Source organism: Chanos chanos, chromosome 2, assembly GCF_902362185.1.
Source record: "Chanos chanos chromosome 2, fChaCha1.1, whole genome shotgun sequence".
Classification (NCBI taxonomy): Eukaryota; Metazoa; Chordata; class Actinopteri; order Gonorynchiformes; family Chanidae; genus Chanos; species Chanos chanos.
In genome coordinates this window covers 48673292-48693756 of record NC_044496.1, presented here as the reverse complement: position 1 = coordinate 48693756, position 20465 = coordinate 48673292, and the positions used below count along the sequence as shown (strand labels likewise).

Sequence of the window (20465 nt, the reverse complement as noted above, 5' to 3'; positions counted from 1 at the left end):
TGCCAAAATGTGAGCAGTGATCACACTGTGTAGTGGGTTTTTTTTTTTTTTTTGCAGTTGGACTGGACCTCATTCAGAGGCAGTATAAAAAGCTGTATTCCAACTCCTATTAAGTGCCAATGAGCTCATGTTTTTGGAATATCTGCAGCTGTGGCGTACAACACTGCAACAAGGTCACTTTGTGATTGGTTTTTATGGAGACAGCTGTGATCTCTCAAGACTAGTAATGACTTGGTGCTGAACAACTTGTCTACATGTAGGTGGCAATATTGTGCAGTTCACCATTGAAACTGGGTCACTGGAGATTGCTTTGCATCCATGCAGCTGCTGTCTCTCAAGACTGGTAATCATTCAACGCTTACTAACATGTTCACCTGTAGGTGCCAGTAACACGCTGTTCACTGTTGGACTTCAATACAGATAAGGCACTGGTTATTAAAGTTTCAGGACTAATAATCTTAATGATGTGAAAGCCACTGTAGTTCGTCCTGGGACAAGGTCACGCTCTGCATTTAGTGTTAATGTATTTTATAACCTATTCAGATTTCTAAACAATATAGTGAGCCAAATTTGCCCCCCCCCTCTTTAAAAAAAGGCATAAAAGCATACAATCAAACCAGAGAATCCTGTAGCAAGATGACTTTTATTGGAGGGACTGACTGCTCAAGCACGTTTTATTATAGACAGGCAAACCTTCATTGGCTCAGCACGCTGACATTGTGGTATAAAGTCTATAATTCCTTTGTCAATATACATATATTATGATGAAAGAGTTTATCGATGAGGAACTGTATGGTTTGTGGCTTATTTGGTGCGTGGTAATTCTTGGTCTCCGGGTAGCCATCTCTAAGATTCTGAGGTCCTCTTTTTGATCTCGTTGACCAGTTCTGCTCTGGACACATCGGCCTGCAGGATAAAAAAAAAAAACAGGCTCATGAGTAACTCAATCATATTAAAGTGCTGAACTTGTTCTGGTTGTAGAAGGCAGCCACCAGAAAGCAGAAGAATAACTTAGTCAATGTGGGAAGAGTGCCCTCTTGTGTATGCTACAGGAGGAATGAGAACTTCTCAATGGAATTTCACTGAGTATTCGAAAAACTTTTGTTTTTATCTAATTTCTGCCAGCAGATCAACCATGGATGCATAATCTGATGCATCTCAGATAGAAAAAACAACAAAGAACCTGGTTATAAAGTGAAATTATTTCAAAAACCTTTCCTTTCTTCACAGTGTCTTAGCATTACGTTAACAGGACTGGACTGTCAGCAAAGTAAACTCTTGCTCAGCAGGTACCTTCTCTTTAGAAGCCTAATACTCAATTTTGGAACAGGCTTACTAACCCACAAAGGCAAAGACACATGTCTGTAGCTTAATAATGACCTCTCTTTCATTTTTTTCCCCCTCTAAATGTGATCATTTAAGTATTTGAATTCAGCTACCAATAGGAAAAGGCACTCCAGAAATCTAAAGGGTCCAGAGACTGTTGTCTTATCATGGACCACGTCAAATTGAATAAAATATTGAATAAAACGCTGCGAGTACGGGACGCCCATTGAACCTTTAACAATGGAGGAGACGAGTGACTCTTCAGGTTACATTACACACTGACTCATCTGTCATCCAACATGACATGGTCTGCTCTCCGTGAAAAAGCCACCTCTCTCTTTGGATTTGCATTCTCTCGAGCAAATAGCGTATATAAAAATGAGAATCGCGCGTTAGCTTTTTCGCATCCGTTGAATGTAACGCAGCTTTTTTTTCCGTCATCAGTAAGCAAGCCAATCTGATCAGAAGAGATAAGCACTGTGAATTGACAGGGCGTTTTCTAATTGTCGTTCAAATCAGCAAATCAGATCAGCAAATTCCGCACTGAGCGATGTCCTATTAGGAAAGTATTTTGTCATTTTATGCAGATCTTGAGCTAAGCTATGTTTTCTGCAATTTCCCAAAAGGAATTAAATGTGTCAACATATTAAAACATCAGTGTTGGGTAAAAGGAAACAGAAAACCGCTAAACGAGTCTCCGCTATTGAGTCATCGTTCAATACGCGATATTAGTGACAAGGGTGGCGGAATTAATTCACAACAATTGGTACAGACCAAACTGCAGAAATAGATTACAAAACCAAAAAAATGCTGAGTATAAACAAACAAAATAACAAATAAAGTCACATAAAATTGTTTAAGTAAATAAAAGCAGTGAAGACGACTAACCTCCTCGCGGGTGGCCACGGTGCGGAGTTTCACCACGCCGTCTTTGAGCTCCTGCTCTCCCAGGATGGCCACCAGCGGGATGCCCGTCTCCTCACAGTGCTGCAGCTGACTCAGCAGTTTGGGATTCTTCTTGTACATTACCTCAGCCTTAACACACAGTGCAAAGACAGACCAACGTCAGACCACAAACGCAAAACCCCCATACACCAGGCCCCTATGGCTTGAATACTGACAAGAGCACAAAATGTATACATTTTTTTTTTCTACTATTGTCCCTAGACCTACCAAAGGTTTATTATGGACGTATTTTGGTGGGAAAAAAAAAAAAATCTCACGCACCTTGATCCCTGCATTCCACAGTTCAGCAGTTAGTCTGAGTCGCTCTTCTAGAAGGTTCTTCTGGGCTGAGGCCACTAACACTTGAGTTTCTGTGGTGCGTACTTTCTCTGCCGATGCCTAAAGTCGACAGATCAGAATCCGTCAGCCAGATGTTCCCTCAGTGCATTCAACACTACACAGTCTGTTTTACCGTTACAGCTGTTAATATTCAGGACATTTTTCTATCTAGTGTCTTTGAGAAGCTATGACAACCCAATTTATATTGCGGGGAATTAAACATTGTGGTTAATATACAATTAATGATTGTTCCTATACATGGAAGCATTCTCTGTGGAAGGGCTGCCGCAATTAGCCAACGGAATTGACGACGTTGACGCTGATAGTCAATAGATTAATCGACTGTTCGACTCGATTAATCCATAGAAAAATAGTCATTAGTGGCAGCCCTAGCAGCAATTACGCAGTGATACTGAAGAAAAACATTCGTCATAATGAATTGAAGCATTTTAGAAATAAAAAACGGTAAATTCATAAAAATAAAAAAACCATGCATCTGTTTAAAATATTGATGTCGTGTTGATTTCAGCGTCGATTTCATTACATCGACTAATCGCAGCAGCCCTACTCTGTGCTGCAATTCCAAAATACAAAAGTGCCTTAAGACTGGAGAAAAAGTGTCAACGTATGAGCCAATAACCATTCATTCTCACAACACAAGCACACACACACACGCACACACACACACACACACACACACACGAACACAGAGTTGTCACATCAGCAATCTCTTCCCTCACCTCTGCTTTCTGCTCCATAATAGAGAAGATTCTTTCGATGCCGATGCTGACGCCAACGCACGGTACTTTCTTTCCCTTTGGGTCGAACATGCCCACCAGACCATCATAGCGCCCGCCGCCCGCCACGCTGCCCACACTGACGCCAGCGTCCTCTCCCACCGCCCCGTTCTGTTCCTGGGAGGTAGGGGTGGGCGCTGGTAGCGTCTGCATAAGCACAGCCTCGTAGATGATCCCAGTGTAGTAGTCCAAACCTCGAGCCAAACTAAGGTCAAACACCACCTACACACGGACGGGGGGCGGACAGAGGAGAAAAAGAACGAGTGAAGAACGGGGGGCGTGGAGGCGAGCTCTCCTTTGAAAAGATAAGACCGTCTAGCTATTACTCCGAGTCATACCGAAAGAGAAAGGGAGAAACCACTCCTTTCATCTTTCCTCAGTAATCATTAATGGCGTGCCAGGTGACAAATGACGGAAAAAGTTTGTAAAGTTAATTAAGATAAAGATTAAAAAGTTCATAGAGATTAAGTTTTCCTAATGTTACGTTTCTGGCCCACAGGTTTACAGTAAAAAGGTTGTGAAACGCTCGCAAACATTCAAATGGAAAGTGAAAGGGAGAACGAGAATGAGAGAGCAAGCACCGTGTCTTTGTGACGACCAGTAAAAACAGAGCCGCTGAGAACACAGCTCTGGGTGTGAATGCAAACGGTCTCTTAATTCATTCCCTCTGTGACCTCTAGCTTTACCTTGTCTGTAACTTGGAAGAGCTCCAGGTAACTAAAGAGCTGCTTCATGTCCATCAGGCCGGCACACGCCTGTTTGCTCTGAGACAATTTAGGGTCCTGAAGGAGTCTCTCTGCTAGGTCCATGCCACCTGAACAAAGCAATCACACACAGGCATTAGGGGATGAGAGAACCCAGACAGAATAAACAGGGTCACAAGGTGACTCTTTCAGGGGCAAGTATCTGAACAGAATTGAATGTGCAGATGCATCATCTACATGTGCTTGGACAGGCTTAAATTATGGGCATGAATTCTTAAATGTTTTCAATGTATTAGCAATAGGTCAAAGTGTCAATTGAACATAAGTAAATCTTTACATTACAAAGCAATAGACAGTTTCTGTTTGAAAATATGTATGACACTTTTATGAAGAGCAAACAAACGACTGAATTATGGTTATATTGTGTGACGATACTCACCCTGCATGCTGACGTAGTTGCCTATCTGGTCGGCCACTTCCTCTGACAAACCTTTGTCTTTCACCATCTCGTTCTTCACATCTTCCCATGCCATCTGTAAAACACACGATCACGTTAACTTAGGCCGAGTTCACGCTGCAGGTCTTTCTGAATTGTTTCTAAGATCTGTTTTTTTTGGTCTGACACCTCATATTCATTTTTAAAAGTGATTCGTTTCTGATTTCAGTTACAGCTGCCCGGTATCGTTGAATGGTCTGCAAGCGCTAAGGAAGAACAATAAAAGACTCAACACCCGGGTCACAATGGAGCTGTGTTAATCACAGAAACCATCCATATGGCAGTTCTTATCTTGAAGACAGTTTACAGTGGACCCCAGCGGCAGGGTTCTCAGATCACGGCGAGTAGGTTGGAAAAGAAGATAAGACTTCATTTGATTTTCATTCTACAAACATCCAATTTGTGTCACTTACAGAGGAAAATGGCTCAGTGTTTTTCTTTCCTTTTTCTGAGTTTGGCCCCTGTCGTACACATCAAAGGTGTATGATGTTTGTACTTTTGAAAAACAATTTAACTTCCCTGAGATGCTGTTATATAACCGTGTTTCTGGGTCCTTTTAGGTTACCTTATCCAGTTTATCCACCGTGGAACAAATGGTACGGAATTTCTCATCAGGAACCCCACACACGGCGAACATTCCATCTAGAATGCGCCTGTCGTTGACCTGTTGAAACAGAACATTACACGTATTCTTATAAATATGTACCTGCACTTAAGCACATTTTAATTGACGAAGAGATCAAAAGTAAGCCTCACCAAAATCAGTGTCTAAGCAGACAGCAAGCAAATTTTTTTCACAAATTGGCCAAGCTAATCTGTTTTACGGTATGGTGGTATGCATGGTATAAACATCTGTCCCTTAATGAACCAGGAACTTGTGTTAAAGGAAAAAAAACATTTCATTAGCAAAACATCCACGTTTCAGCGAACCAGCAATGACTGACTTTAATGCGGAAGTCTCCAAGCTCAAGCTCGCTGAGGATCTCGTGGACAATCTTCAGACACTCGGCATCGGGAATCATAGGATCGTACTGGCCGGCGATGTCAAAGTCCTGGAGGAGGAGACAGCGGGGTAAAAGCGAAACCCGACGGTTAGACTTGTAAATGAAAGCAGAGGGCCAGAAAGGTATAACGTAACCTACTCACACGCATATGTGAGTGTGAAGACTAAGGCTGATGGGTATTTGGAGTCACTGTAATATACTCACACACTGGTAGAATTCCCTGTACCTGCCTCTCGTCATCGCTGGGTTGTCTCTGCGGTATACTTTGGCAATGTGGTAGCGTTTGATGTTGGTGATTTTATTCATAGCCAGATAACGGGCAAAGGGCACCTGAAAACACTAGTCAAGGCAAAAAAAACTACCATTTATGACCTAGTGCTACCGTTTATGACTTATGTTTACAATTTCACGCACTGAAAAAACAAAAAACAAAAACTCTAAATGTGATCTACCACTCAATATATTGAACAACAAAACAGAAGAGCAAGTAAAATTCAAGTAGATGAATGATCTAAAATGATTATTTCAGAAGAATAGAATAATTATCAGGGTACTTCCTGATACTACAACATTCCTCTAGAACACTGAACACTAATTATGAGTCCACGTAGTCTATATGAATTCTAGAAAACAGGAAAAATACAATGTCCAAAACGGCACTGTTTCCAGGGATACAGTGAGATCATAACGCAGAGAGAGCAGCTCTCCTCCCTGGTCCTTTAAGTCATAGATGAGTTTGGAGTCTTCTCCATACTTCCCTGTCAATGTTTCCTGAGTGAGGAAAATGAAACAAATGTTGAAAGCAGCCACTCAGAGACGTGGAGTAGACACACCTGAGGAAATTGAAATGCAAGTTTTGTACAGAATGTGTTGAGCGGTGGTGGCTACTTAAAGGGAGATCTATTGCTAACTTGTATTAAATAAACTTAAGAAGTTGTTTTTAATGACTTTGACTGAATCACACAGCAAAGAGAGTCTCTTCATTTTCAGGGTCTACACTTGCAGTTTTATACAGTCAGGGAGACACTGAAACTGTACACTTTAAATCATTGCTTTATCGCATCTCATATCACTACCGCAATTGTCCAACAAGTTTATCACACATCACATAATTTCTCAATATTGCGCAGCCCTGTTCTGCGTAAGTAAAACTTTACCTTAAGTTCAAACACAGGTGTGTCGATGGTTTCAGCCCCATGGCGTTTAAAGCAAGAGACAATGGTGTTGAAGACTTTCTCTCTGATGGCCATCTGCTTGGGGTTGTAGTCCCTGGTCCCCTGCAAATAGAAAAGGAATACATCAACAAAAAATATAAGATATAAGATCAATACGCTAATGTACTCATGCATTATTATACACATACACATACACACACACTGGTATTCTGTGTCTGCCTTGCCTACCTTTGCAGTCTTGAGAACAAACTGGTGTTTGCCTTCATCTCCTCCCAGCTGAGCCTTCAGTTCTAAGAGTTTGGCAACTTCTTCGTCAATCTGATAAGAGCAATAAAAAAAGCAATTCTTTTTGAAAGATCCGACAAACTCTAAACTATAAAAAAAAAGAACTGAATACAAACTTGACATTAAATCTTTTACAGTGAAAAGGCATTTTATGGAGCGGTCCACAATCTGAAAGAGTACTTAAGCTATGAGTGACAATTCATCCACTTACCAGTAACATAATCACATACTCTAACGGCATGAAATCTTTTTGAATGCAGCTATTCAGCTGATGTCACTACATACCATGCATAAACAAAACGGCACATACAAGGAGTCTTGTAGTGATAGAAATCCCCAAAATTCCTATCCTTCACTTGGAAATACAAAGAGACAGCTTTAATCTGACTGAAATGAAAGCCGATTACGTTACCTGGGAAGGATCCGACTCAGACAAGGACTTGTCGCTCTCCATTATTTAGCGCTAGGTGAAAAACCTAAGCTATGCAAGTCTTCCAGGGAAAAATACTTTTCTGGGCAAACAAACGGCAACTTATATAGGTGGCTAGGAGGTATGTGCCGCAGTTGTCACACCTCTGTGACACGCCTCCTTGGACTTTAACCAATGGGATGGTTGGTGCCGCCAAATGAATATCATAACTATTCCTAACTCGTGTAATAGCTAATTATGGCTAATGACTGAAGACTGGAGATCAGTCCAATGATGAAGTTATTATAATTGTGTGTGGCAAACTGCTGAACTGTCATATTTCATCTGCCTCTCTGTGTTTGGTGCATTTTGACACTCAGTGGGTCGTCTTTATCAGTAACAGCTCATTACCTTGAACCATTCATAATGATGACTGTCCGTTTTTACATTTACAAGCTGGCTGTCTGAAAAAAAGACAGGCCTATTCCTCAAAAGCAAGCGGTCTAATAACAGATACTTAGACTTTTGAAAAAAAAAAACAAAAAAAAAAAAAACAAGTCTGGAAGCATGAGGGCAAAAACCAGCAGACTGTGCCGAAGGAGCTTACCTGATCGATGGTCATTCCAGACAGGACACGCATGGAGTGCAGATACGTCGGGATGCGACGGCCCAAAAGACCAGCACACAGACGTGATGAGGCCAACCCAAGCGCAGTCATTTTCCCCCAAAAAAACAGGCAATTATAAACACAAAACGATATACAAGTTCATTTATGTACAGTGGGTATGGTCCAGCACAGTCCAAAGTCCGGTCAGTTAGTCCATTTGTAGAAGTGAATTAAGGCATTCCAAAACAGTTTAGGTCCACAGAGAGAGCATGAAGTTATTCCAAAGGTGTAGTCATCAGCCAGTTTTCAGTGTTGCATTGTTCGGTGTGACAGCAGCGATGGGAGGTGATGGGTGACGATGATGGGCAGGATCCGTGACAATAAGCAGGAAGAACAGGAGAAAAGTGGTGAGCAACCCTATCACTTGGGGGAGGAGCCCGCAAGAGAGGCATCACAGCACAGAGGAGGCAAAACATGAGAGGAGGGTCTGGTCAAAATCTGTCAGCTTCTACAGCCCTGAACTAGCTAAAAATGTGATTGCAGCAAAACAGCAAACAAAACAAGGCTTAGAAATACAGCATGATTCATTACAATATAGTCTAATAACTTCATGAGAACGCTTTGAGAGAACACGTGTGTGTGTGTGTGTGTGTGTGTGAGTGAGAGAGAGCGAGAGAGAGAGACAGACAGACAGAGAGAGACACAGAGCATGCAGAAAGTCTATAAGACGCAAAAGAGCTTTAGCAGTAGAGCATAAACTGCATTGAGGAAGCTAGTGCGTGTCTTTCAAAAGATGGCATTGTGTGCTGGTGGTCACTGGAATCAACTGAAATGGTTTCGGTTCATCAGCCGTAAACCATTCAAATTTATGATGATTCTTTACTCAAGAAAATGGTGCTGCTAATAGCACAGACCCCCATGCTGGAACCTAGTACAAATGCATTACTGCATTATTGCATCAGCTACATTTGACCAGCTAGCAGACAAATTGGACGACAAGCCAAATGTTAGAGGTACGAGGTCGCAAAACAGATGAAAAGCAACATTTCCAAATACTCCCTTGTAGTAAGTAAACGAAAATTAAACTATATGTGTCCAGCAAAGAACATATGGCCCAGTGCAATGCTAATTCATAGGCCTGACAATGGCAATGTCTTCTTAGCTGTTGTTACAGGACATGTAACACTGAAATGCTATTCACCACATTCTCTACTTGAAAATCGCGATACTGACCTGTTCTTTGTTCGCCTTCTCTGCCTTCAGTTTCCTCACAACCTCTCCTTGTACTTTAATAGCCGCTTGTATTTGGGCTTTATCGGCCATGGTGCCACCACACACGCCGGTGATGCCTTACAGAAGTTATGTGAACTCAGCTACAGTGCAGAATTTCCGAGATGGTTGCAAAAAGAATGATTTTTCAAAATAAAAGTTGCAGTTTGGAAACCCATAAATATGGCTCACTGTAACAGTAGGATTTGAGTGCTTTGCACAGAATGGAAGAAGAAGAAGAAGAAGAAGAAGAAGAAGAAGAAGAAGAAGGAGGAAAGGGAAGGAAAGAGAAGGAAAGAGAGAGAGAGAGAGAAAGAGAGAGAAAGAGAGAGAAAGAGAGCCCATATTATAGACTTTTTGGTGAAGGTCTTCATTTCACTTCTCATTTATAATCTTATAAATGCTTTGAAATACGTTGCTTCAAGGCTTACACTTACATGTCATCAAGGTCTTGGCAACATGGCAACATTTCTTCACCTGAGCCACATCATATTCTTTCAGGGGATTCTTGACTGATTGCACTATTAATTCAAAAGAGGTTTGTATGCAATTAAACAGTGTTCAGGGATATCACCTTCTTCCCTTATTTTATATTATTCTGTTTTTGTTGCACAAACTGACGTAGCCTCATGCAGCTGGATAAAAAAACTGTTTTAAGTCCAGTTTATTTGTTCTGTGGTCGCTCTCTTTGACAGGACCGACAATAAAGCACACAGTTCACTGACTCCTTGCGTGAGTCTTGTTGATCACAGACCTCTGTGCCAGTTAGATCTCGACTATATCTGCTATATCCTCTCCTCGTCTGTGTATGTAGAAAACTTTCAAATTTCTCTGACGGTCACAGAAGTTGCAGCTAGGCCCCCTAACTTTTATTATGAAAAATTACTCATTCAGTGGCCATCTTGATCATGCCTTGTCGTTGCGTAGTTCATACTGCTCACAAGTGTGTTCTGGAAAGGAAGTGAGAACTGTGAGTGGGGATTTGTAGCAGATATAAAGAAAAGGCTTTCACGCTCCACCAGTCATATCGATTTAAACATTACAGATAATCAGTTACATCGAAAATATTTGCTTGAATGTAATGTGATATGGTCACCTTAAGATGCCATGGACGCCCCACGGAAACACTCTCTTTAAAAACTGTTATCATTCAGGTATTACTCTGCCAGTGACAGGTTTGACGTTCATATATTTGACATTGATAAATGGACCGTCAGCATCGAGGAAAAGGAAGAAGAGGCAGGCGAGTGAACCGCGAAGGTGAGGTTAGTGACCAGACAGGGAGTCCACATATAGTGAGAGCTAATAATAGCTGTAGCTGACTGACTCAGTGGTCTGTATGGTTCCCCCTTCAGAGTAAAGATGTTCGCCTGTCAAAGTCTCTGTCTTTCGCTCTGCGTCATGGGGCCAACCAAATGGGGCTACTCATGAACTCAGGTGACGTTTAAGACACATGTTCCTTCCTGAAACCCTCCCTCATATCATGTTCTATGAAGAGGTTTTACTTAAATTAATTTGAACTTTGCTGACGGTTTTAATAACCTATCAGCCATAATTTGCCCAGCTAGTTGTAAAACTAACCCATTCTACTTGTCAAATTTGACTGTGAACAGGGACTGATAGACTTTAATGCTACAACATCATTTTGAAACTCTTGTGGTTTTAGCTATTGAGTTTTTCCTTGAATTACATTAGCACCATTTTAGCAGACTTGAGCTGTTATATTGTTATCTGATTCATCACTCCTTGTATGTGACATCTCTTTGTGTCGTGTGTTCTTTAGAGGGTTACTTGAATGTAGAAGAACTTCTCGCTCATCCAGAGTTTCGCTCCTACTCACTGGAAGACATAGAGAGAGTGGTGGCCACGAATGACAAAAAACGCTTCAAGCTTCGTGAGGACCCTGAAAATGGACACCTTCAAATCAGAGCCAATCAGGGACACTCAGTTCAGGTTGGCTTAGCCTGCAGTTTATTTGTCTAGACATCTCCAACTGCTGTAAATGTCAGAAATGTAACATAATTGTCCTAACAGGACTCTGCAAGTGGTGTTGTACTGTATTAAACGTAATAATTTATTCAGTCCCTTTTCTGGTATTTTAGCGTTGTAACTGTTCTACTAGGTCGTGGACCTTGAGCTGAAACCAGTGGAAGCTGGCTCCTCAGACTGCCCGAGGGAGGCGGTTCATGGTACCTACATGAAGCACTGGGACTCCATACGCAGCAGGGGCCTTAGTAGGATGAACAGAATCCACATTCACCTGGCACCTGGTCTGCCTGGAGAGAATACTGTAATTAGCGGTGAGAGAGAGAGACACACAGTTGGGCCCTTGAAGGAATGGGTGAATAGGAAAAAAAGAGGGGAATGTCAGCGAAGAAAAGGAGAAGGAATTTTTCTTCTAAATGAGTTTCTGAATGAATTTTGCTTTAAGACGGTGCAGTTATCTGTCATACTGAGATGTTTTCTCTCCGATTCCAGGTATGAGGCAAAACTGTGATCTGGCTGTATATATTAATGTCTCCAAAGCTCTTTCAGGTAAAGATAACAGTTTTTTTTTTTTTTTTTAAATCATCCAACGACATAATCTCCTCGCATAAGTGTAACAATAACTCTCTCTCTCTCTCTCTCCCTCTCTCTTCTTCAGATGGAGTCCCATTCTTCTGGTCAGAGAATGGTGTGTTACTAACACCAGGAGATGCTGATGGTATCCTAGCTCCTCGCTACTTCTCTCGTGCACTAAAATTAAAGCCCTCACGTGAGTATCTTCAGCTAAGAGTCCATTACATTCTTCTGATTTCAAAGCCACCTCGACTCCTCCTCTTACATTACCTTTTATTTTGCAGCATGTGAACTTCAGCTTAACTCATGACGGAGAAGGATTGCACCTCAGAACGTTCATGGAGAACAAGACCAGTTTTCAAAATGGGGGGGGGGGGGGGGGGGGGGGGGGCTTTACACTATTTGTATTTGTGCAAGTGAAGTCTTTGGTCGGCAGACACTTTACGAAAACTCTACTGGAATCTTTTTTTTCTTTTTCTTTATTGTAGCAACTATCTAGTCTGTCAAAATTGTAACTGTATGGAAAGGAAATGTCTTTCTGTGACGGTTGCTTCTGTTTGGCTTCATACACAGATCGCCTACCCCACCCCCCACCCCTTGCCATTTTAACACACACTATCAAAAGATGGCAGACAGAAGCTGTGGTTTAGTTAACTGAAATTTTGAGGATGTTACACAGTGATAGGGAAACATTGTGTTTCGTAGAGAACCACTTTTAGGAGAAATTAATCATTGGTTTCCTGAGCTGTCACTGGAGGCATGGTTCCAGACAGCACAGGCATATTCTGTTAAAAAGTGAAAAATGATGTTTATGATGTCGTAAAAAAAACAAAAACCTTGTGCTGAAATTCTTTACAACTGGCTGCTTTTCTGATAGTCATGTTTTATTGTGCAGTTATCAGAGATACATTCTCTCATGACACTGTTGAACTTTATAACACAAATAATAATACAGATAACAAAACTGCCAAGATTGATGGTGTACACAATCTTCCTCTTTTCATTATGCTTTATTGGTACTGTCAGTCAGTGCATTTACCATCTGGCATAGTGAAATGCAAGTATGTGAGTAATATTAAATAATTATCAACATTTAATGATTTCAATCATTTTAAAGCATTTTTAAAAAATCCAAATAGCATCTAATCACAACAGAAATAATACAATACAAATGAACTTGGTAGTTAAGAGTTGATTTTTGATGTAAGAATAAGTGCAAGGCTTGCCCGGTGTTGTGATGTCATATTTAGCTAGAAGATTTAATTGCGTGAGAGTACAGTGATGTCATCGTGCAAGGTATGAAACATCATACGGGAGTGAAAATAATGTTCAGTTTCATTGGACAGCACTCAGATAAGGTCTTCCATGGCAAAAGCATCTTATTAAAAGCATCAGGGAATGTATTCCTCTTCACCTGGAATGCTTCTGTTAAAAAAAAATAACAGTAAAACACCTCTAGTCTTTTCTTTAGTTGAGGGTTCACAGAGCCTCGTGGCCCCCGGTGAGTTTGTGGAAGAGCTCCTCGTTAAGTGTGTTGCTTTTTTCACGACTGCGAGTAGACATGAAGATGTAGCCGCCAATGTACTCGTGCACAACTTTACAATCCGCGTTCACACAGCTGAAGGCAATGTTTACATTAGCGTCAAACTCAATCGCCACCTGTTGGGAGAGAACCAACATAAAATTGAATGATTTTATAAACTCACTAGCATGTAGATCCTGGGTTGGGTGCACATACCTCTCATAAATATGTCAGTGAAGTGCATTATCTGGATGGATGTGTTAATGCACAGTCTCTATGCTGATATATATAAAGTTACATACGAAGACAATACAGATTTGGTTAATGGGATGTCTACTTGATTTGAATATTTTAAAATGTATTGGCTGTCTCTGGTGACGGCAACATCATTCAAAGTGTATTGATTGGCTGACTGGCTGATTGAAAAGGACTCTAACCTGTCGAATGTCCCAGTTGACGTTCCATTGTCTCATATTATTGTAACGCCAGGTTTTCACCACGTCTCCCACACTCAGGTCTATGCGGATCAGCCGGTTATTAGCAATGCCCAGAACCTCATCCTTACGGCTGCCTTTAAACCTGAACAAAGGACAACATGAACATACGGACAACTCAGATGTTAGATTAACTCAGTGTGTCGGCTGCTTCTACTATCTTTAATCTCCTCAGATACTTCTTAGAAACATCTCTTGAATGTGGCAAACTGTTGAATTTTCTTGAAAATAAATCTATAATTTAGATCAGATCTAGTCATTTTAGGCATAATATTTAGATATTATGTCACAAAACCGCTAGTCAAGCACAATCATCTGTTCTTCAGTAAAAAAATCAAACCTACACTCCCCTTCCTTTGAGGTGGTATGACCCAAAAGCCCCACCCCCTTACCTGACCATAAAGTGGGATATTCCGAAGTCTGGTAGAGCCTGCCAGATCTGGAGGAACTTCAGAGTAGCTGCAGTGAGGGAAAGCTGAGCTATATTCTGATACGCATCCAGGATGCGTGGCGTTAACTACGGAGTTTGAGAAACATAAGAGAAAAAAAGAGATGACAGATGAGAACTTGATATTATTCTTTCTAACCAGTGTTGTTTGAGTTGGTAGACTGTCTAATTAAAAGCTCACTCGTGGTTAACAGAGGGAGAAGACGGGGGCGCAGTGCACCTGTTTGGGCTTGTATTTCTTTGCGTAGCGTGGGGAGACCAGGCTGTGTGTGTTGATGCTCTCGTCGGTCTGTGTGCTGTTTGCTCCAGGGTTGGTACGCTGCAGAGAGAGGAAGGTCTGGATGTTCTTTACCTCGCTCTCATATGAACTGTCTGCCATGGTCAGTCCTTTAGAGGCCAACCGGCAAGCAGCCATCCACTGAGAGTACTGTTTTTCCTAGAGAGAGAAACAGAGAGAGAGAAACTCAGAACATTTCAAAGTTCAAACATTCTATCACTATGTTACATCTTAAAAAAATTAGCTTCATTCATTCCCTCGCTTAATACCGTATCAGTTCTAATCTTCACACATACGTAACTGTAACAGTCACTTGGACTCTACCGCTGCCTAACACACTGACTGGCTCTGGTGGATTAGGTGTGTTTTATACCTGTCACTCACATTTTCACAGCGTAAGTAAACTTCATTCATGCCTTCTGGAGCTGGGATGAGGAGTTTAATACAGAACTTCTGTCCGGCTATGTTTACATCTGGGGCCACCTCGCAACCTGAGGATGCAAACAATGAAACAGAGTTTTGCTTGAATGTTTGTGTCTGCTTAGCAGGTATGCTTGGGTTTGCTTCAGTGAGAGCGCCAAAAAAAAAGGTGTGAAAACACTTTTGCACTTTTCACTTTTTTTTCCCCCTTTCGTTTGCATGAGGAAGCTGAAGTGTTTGCAGATCTGACTTAACCAAAAAGAGAACTTGATATTCCATTAGGCAAAGACCTTACCTTCGCAGTGAGTCAGCAACTTGATAATACTTCTTCTTTTTTTTTAAACTAGTGTAAAGTTATGGTTAACCATTTAATCTCGTGTCACTAGCAAATCATTCACCAAATGAGACCCGAGAGTTGATCAACTTTTTGTGGTCAACTTAAAAAAAACTCTTTTGAGCTGTCAGTAGACCAATCTTAGTTGGGGGTAACACAATGTATATGTGTGTGTACGTGCTTATGTGCATATGAAGGATTATATGCACGCAGGTAGGTGGCTAGGCTTGACTATACCTTTTAGATTCATTTGCTGGATGGGTTCCCCATAGCAATCTTCTTGACTCTTATAGTATGAGATGGACGTGTCTTTGAACTTGAACCAGTACTGTTTATAGCCCTTTAGCGTCAGTCTCTTAGGTCTGAACAGAAAAGGCAACATGTAAAGCAAAGAGAAATTTCTGTCTCTAACCCCATTTATAAACCATTTTAGGCAGTCTAGATGAGAGACTCTTCTATAATCAAACGAGTGTGGATCTTACCGAAATATTTTCAAGTAGTCATTCAGTTCAGGAGCAGTCATGTTCTCCTATGTTGAAAACAGAGTGGGTAGAGCAATTATGTCGTTGAAAATATGTTGTCATATTTATTACTCAGTTTTTTTTCCCTCAGTATTTATTGTGCGTTATTTATTGTTTTATGTGGTATTTATTTGTTATTTGTTTTATGTGGCACTGTGGTCCTTGTGTAACGCAATCTTGTTCCCCTGTATGTATGAGTCCTGCATATGTGGAAATGACAATAATAGCAGTCTAAGTCTAAGTCTAAAATGTTTGTTCAAATATACCAGGAAAACCATGTGCTGGTAATACATATAACACTATAGAAAACATAACAGTAAACTGCAACATTTTCCAAGTGCTAGTATCAATATTTGGCCCAAGGACTTCTGTAAAATCTGAACAGGTTGTTGAGTACAACAGACTGACTGAGGTATAATATTAAAACAATTTATTGTTTCTCACCAGCAGGTCATTGGTACTGGCCCCCCCCCACCATCTTCACTTCCAGAGATTGAAGGGCTGACTCTAAGTCTTCCATCCCCTTAACAGTTGTCGTATCCTGGGTTGGTGACTGGGACAACTTGGCAATGTGATACTGAGAATGACAGGTATGAGAGAGAACACTGGCTACAATACAACCCAAATATTGAGAGTACAGCATGATTCAGTAAAGTCCGTCCCTAACATTTTAGCAATACTAGAGTAGTATTAATCTGTGTGCGTGCGCACGTGTGTGTGTGTGTGTATCTGACAGGGGTTTTTTTTGGATTTTGTTTTTTCTGATGCTGGCTTTTTGTGCTTTTGTGCTTAATTCAGAATTTTGCAGCTGACTACCATTCAGCTGATTAGATTGAATTTGAACTAAATATCACACAGGATGTAGAACCTGAATTAAAAATCAAGAGACAGGAAGTATACCTCAGTACAAATCAAACAATTTCCTCTCTATTACTGTACCAGATCCCCCATTGCCAACAGGCCACATGCCAGTTGAGTACAGCCACGAAGCAGAACATGCTCAATTTCACTTTCATTTAATATGGAAGAGGACCTTTCTCTTATTCCTCGAAACTGTGTTATTCTGCTTTGCGGTGTGTTATTCTCTGACATTTTGTCTTCTGTTGCGTGATGAGTTGTGCTTCACTTTGCTATGTTGTGTTGTACTGTGCTGTGCTGTGCTGTGCTGTGCTATGTTCTGTTGTGCTGTGTTCTGTTGTTCCATCAAGTGTTGGGTGTATTGAGTGTGTTTTGTTGTACCTGCAAAGCTGCAAACAGCATCATCTCCTCCTCTGTGCAGTCTACATCCTCCAGCAGGATTGCCCAGCGAGCTTGCTCATACAACTGAGTCAAACGCACTACGTCATACTGACAAAGCAAAATCATTACCATAACTTTTAGCTTCGTATTTCTGTAGGTAGGCAATGCAAAATCTTACATACTGTTTTCTTATTTTGTTCCAAAAACATTTCCAACCCTTCCCTCTCATCTTCATATTATCACTCGAACACACAAACACACCTTAGGTTCCAGGTCATGAAAGGTGTAGTATTTAAATCGAAGCCACAGCCTGTCATTCTCCTGTACTCCCTGTTGCATCAGTGAACGTGATGAGTCCAACCACCTAGGAGCAAATTAAATGAGATTATTGGCAATATGACCAGATTACAATGACTGCGTGCATGCTCAGCTTGGCATGGGGGGGGGGGGGGGGGGCTGATCTGCCTGACCTGGTGTGGATGTGTGTTTTGTCCACCACGCTGGCTGGGCGGTACAGTTTAGCGATGGCCTCTGGTGCAGGGGAGGGTTGGCATACTGATAGCATCTTATACACTGCTTCATTCTTTGGAGAATCAGCAAAATGGGCTGGCATGCCTTCATACAGGCATGGGACAGAACCTGCAAGCATACATAGTTGAACAGAGAGAAGTCAGAGAGACGGCATAAAGGGTTTCAATTTTGAGCTATAATGTAAATGTAAATGAAATTGATTCGATGATAAATATAAAACTGCTGTTCACATATCAATGCAACGGTTCCATATAAAAGAGGAATTGCAAGGCAATGGCCCTCGGTGAATCAGGTGAACATGTTTAGCTTATCAGTATGAGAACGCCATGATGCCATAATGTCTTTGACCCTTGACCTCTCACCGGCTCGTTGATTTTTACTCGAAAAAAGGTCAAAGCAAATGTCGTCGTGTCTACCTGAGGGCAGAGGCACATCTGTGAGGTCGTAGACCTCTTGAGAAGAATCTTTGTCTTTTTTTTTCTTTTTCTCTTCCACCGGACGCAGCAGAGACAGTTCCTCTGGACGACGAATGTCTACAGATGGCGAGTGATGACAAAAAAAAAAAAGAAGTGATCAAAGGAAGAGATGAACAATGAGGATTAGAGGATCCACCTTCATGAGCGTAAGGTACCTTTGACGTAGCTTTCCTCACAAACTGCCAGAGTGATGATGGGAAATATGATTACTATTGTCCAAGTGTGGTACAAATGTTTTGTTACAGTTTCTTAAAAAGGACTAAAGAGGAGATATGGGTCTACATAAAGCATCACTTTTATTTATTATAAACAGAGAAATGTTATAAAGAAGATATTAGTAATAGTAGTAGTAGTATTGTTGTTGTTGTTGGTGTTGTTTTGTTAAAAATCACTAGGCCTGTCCTTACTGAGGACTTTGCAGATTTCCATTACAGTGTGGAAGACAGGTGCTGAGAAGCTAGCCCGGAGCCTCAGGGTCACCCCGTTAGGTAAGCCAAGACGCAGAGGCTTGTGCTGAGGGGAGAAGATGAGCTTGGCGTCGGCATGGATACCACACTTATCCAACGTCCAGGCTGTTCGCAGGAGCCACTGCTGCTTCTGCTCCCACCATAAGGCATGGTCTGACCAATCCTGATTTAATTCTGTCCACCACAGACAACACAGGAGATATATGACATTAATGCAAATGGTTGGCCAGAAGTTTGATGACATAGTTTATACACCTTCAAGATCTGTTGGTCTTAACATATACAGTACAACATAGATTATGACTAGGGCATGTGGTCTTTTAACATTTGGCTATACATCTGTTAAGCCTGTCACCAAGAAATGAACCCTTCCTGTAACTTACGACATTTTTCCACGGTTTTTAGAATGACACCGCCTATGTGGAGGTCAGAGGTCACACTGACAACAATGGGCTTAGCATCAGGGCCCAGGTCTTCCACAGTGACTGACAAGTCCCATGCTGCCATACTTGGAGATAGTGAGGAGTAAGGGTGGAGGTTAGGGGGATAAATGTGAGTTATTGACACCTAACAAAAATATTATTAATAAAGTCACGACTGTCTGCTTCACTGGGCAGAGAGCTATGGAGAGTCTTATCTGAGGCAATACAAGAGCATATTAACACATACACAAATATTCTCAAAACTGTGCTTGAAGAGATAAAAAGAACGCATGAGTGTGTATCACACTAAAAGGCATTAAAAGCACACTGACTCTGAAACACACACACACACACACACACACGCGCACACACACACACACACACACACACACACACACACTCTTACTCAGAAGATGGCAGTGGTCATGACCGGCTGAAAACGGAAGTATGAATACATGCGATACAGCCTGAAACAGGAAGTGCTTGACAGAGCAGAATAACCCTGTCATGTACATCACAAGGGCATGTATGGTGTATATATAAGTGTGTATGAATGTATGTGTGTTACATACACTAATCACCTTGCCCTTCACTCAAAAGCACCATATGAATAACTACCACAATTACTCTGCTATTTATAACCAGACAGACAGATAAATAGATAGACAGACAGACATACAGATAGATAGGGAGGGAGAGAGAGAGAGAGAGAGAGAGAGAGAGAGAGAGAGAGGGAGAAAACATGTTGGGCATTTTCTTGTCATATAAACCAAATTTCTATCTGTGTCATATTAATCATATCGTTGGTCTACTGCATCATCATATCATTGTCTTGTTCATCTGAAACTTATAGTTTGGAGTTAAGTTAGTCTAGTTAAGTTGCAAATAGCACACGGAAAATAGAGAGTCAACAGTTTAAAATCTCACATTCTACGCAAGAACTACGATGATCATGAAAGAAAGCTCTCTGATGTTCAAACAATGGCAATGTTGAAACAATGTCAGATTTATGAGAGGTCAGCAAATCCCTCAGTCGAATGCATGAACAACTATACCGCTCTAAAATGGTAAATTCAGGCAGCAGAGTAAAAATCATGTCAAAGTTATGAAGTAAAAATGTACCTTTTCTGAATTTTTCAGGACTTTCCGTCAAATAACTGTCCTCTATCTTCTTGGTCCTCTCTGCTGCTGATGAATTTATCAAGCTTAGTCCAAGTTACCTCTTTCTTTAACTCACTCAAACACACCCTGTCTTACCCCTACTGTCTCTGAAACTGTGTTTTTTTTCTATGTGTACACACTGTGTGTGTGTGTGTGTGTGTGTGTGTGTGTGTGTGTGTGTGTGTGTGTGTGTGCGTGCGTGCGCGTGTATCAGTGACAAAAAGGGGTGTTCCTCTTT

The 20465-nt window shown here is 41.3% G+C and overlaps 3 protein-coding genes across 9 annotated transcripts; 1 reads left to right on the top strand and 2 right to left on the bottom strand.

The window, feature by feature from the left end:
* Window positions 1–624: 624 nt before the first annotated feature.
* Window positions 625–9428, bottom strand: hars (histidyl-tRNA synthetase). 7 transcript variants are annotated; one of them, XM_030766251.1, is made up of 14 exons: window positions 9321–9403; window positions 8088–8510; window positions 7015–7104; window positions 6769–6888; window positions 6287–6382; window positions 5816–5941; window positions 5552–5659; window positions 5173–5271; window positions 4551–4644; window positions 4094–4221; window positions 3351–3629; window positions 2554–2670; window positions 2215–2361; window positions 625–906 (listed from the first exon to the last, which is right to left on the bottom strand). In XM_030766251.1, exons 2-14 carry the CDS (start codon window positions 8196–8198, stop codon window positions 847–849), a joined length of 1575 nt encoding a protein of 524 aa, XP_030622111.1. In that variant the 5' UTR covers window positions 8199–8510; window positions 9321–9403; the 3' UTR covers window positions 625–846. The 7 variants fall into 7 exon arrangements, with proteins under 7 accessions (XP_030622111.1, XP_030622112.1, XP_030622113.1 ...); XM_030766252.1 differs by lacking the exon at window positions 8088–8510 and having other exon boundaries at window positions 9321–9428; XM_030766253.1 differs by lacking the exon at window positions 8088–8510 and having other exon boundaries at window positions 5876–5941; window positions 9321–9428.
* Window positions 9429–10434: 1006 nt separating this feature from the next.
* Window positions 10435–12278, top strand: trpt1 (tRNA phosphotransferase 1). The gene is made up of 7 exons (XM_030766642.1): window positions 10435–10621; window positions 10712–10793; window positions 11140–11309; window positions 11479–11656; window positions 11835–11891; window positions 12001–12111; window positions 12200–12278. Exons 1-7 carry the CDS (start codon window positions 10562–10564, stop codon window positions 12223–12225), a joined length of 684 nt encoding a protein of 227 aa, XP_030622502.1. The 5' UTR covers window positions 10435–10561; the 3' UTR covers window positions 12226–12278.
* A 949-nt stretch (window positions 12279–13227) lies between these two features.
* Window positions 13228–20290, bottom strand: fermt3b (FERM domain containing kindlin 3b). The gene is given in 16 exon segments (XM_030765665.1): window positions 13228–13574; window positions 13875–14016; window positions 14324–14448; window positions 14600–14815; window positions 15041–15147; window positions 15648–15772; window positions 15893–15939; window positions 16376–16400; window positions 16402–16508; window positions 17171–17278; window positions 17432–17534; window positions 17641–17809; window positions 18118–18234; window positions 18585–18818; window positions 19028–19152; window positions 20189–20290. Coding segments are annotated over 15 exon segments (1929 nt in total). The 5' UTR covers window position 19152; window positions 20189–20290; the 3' UTR covers window positions 13228–13394.
* Window positions 20291–20465: the final 175 nt, after the last annotated feature.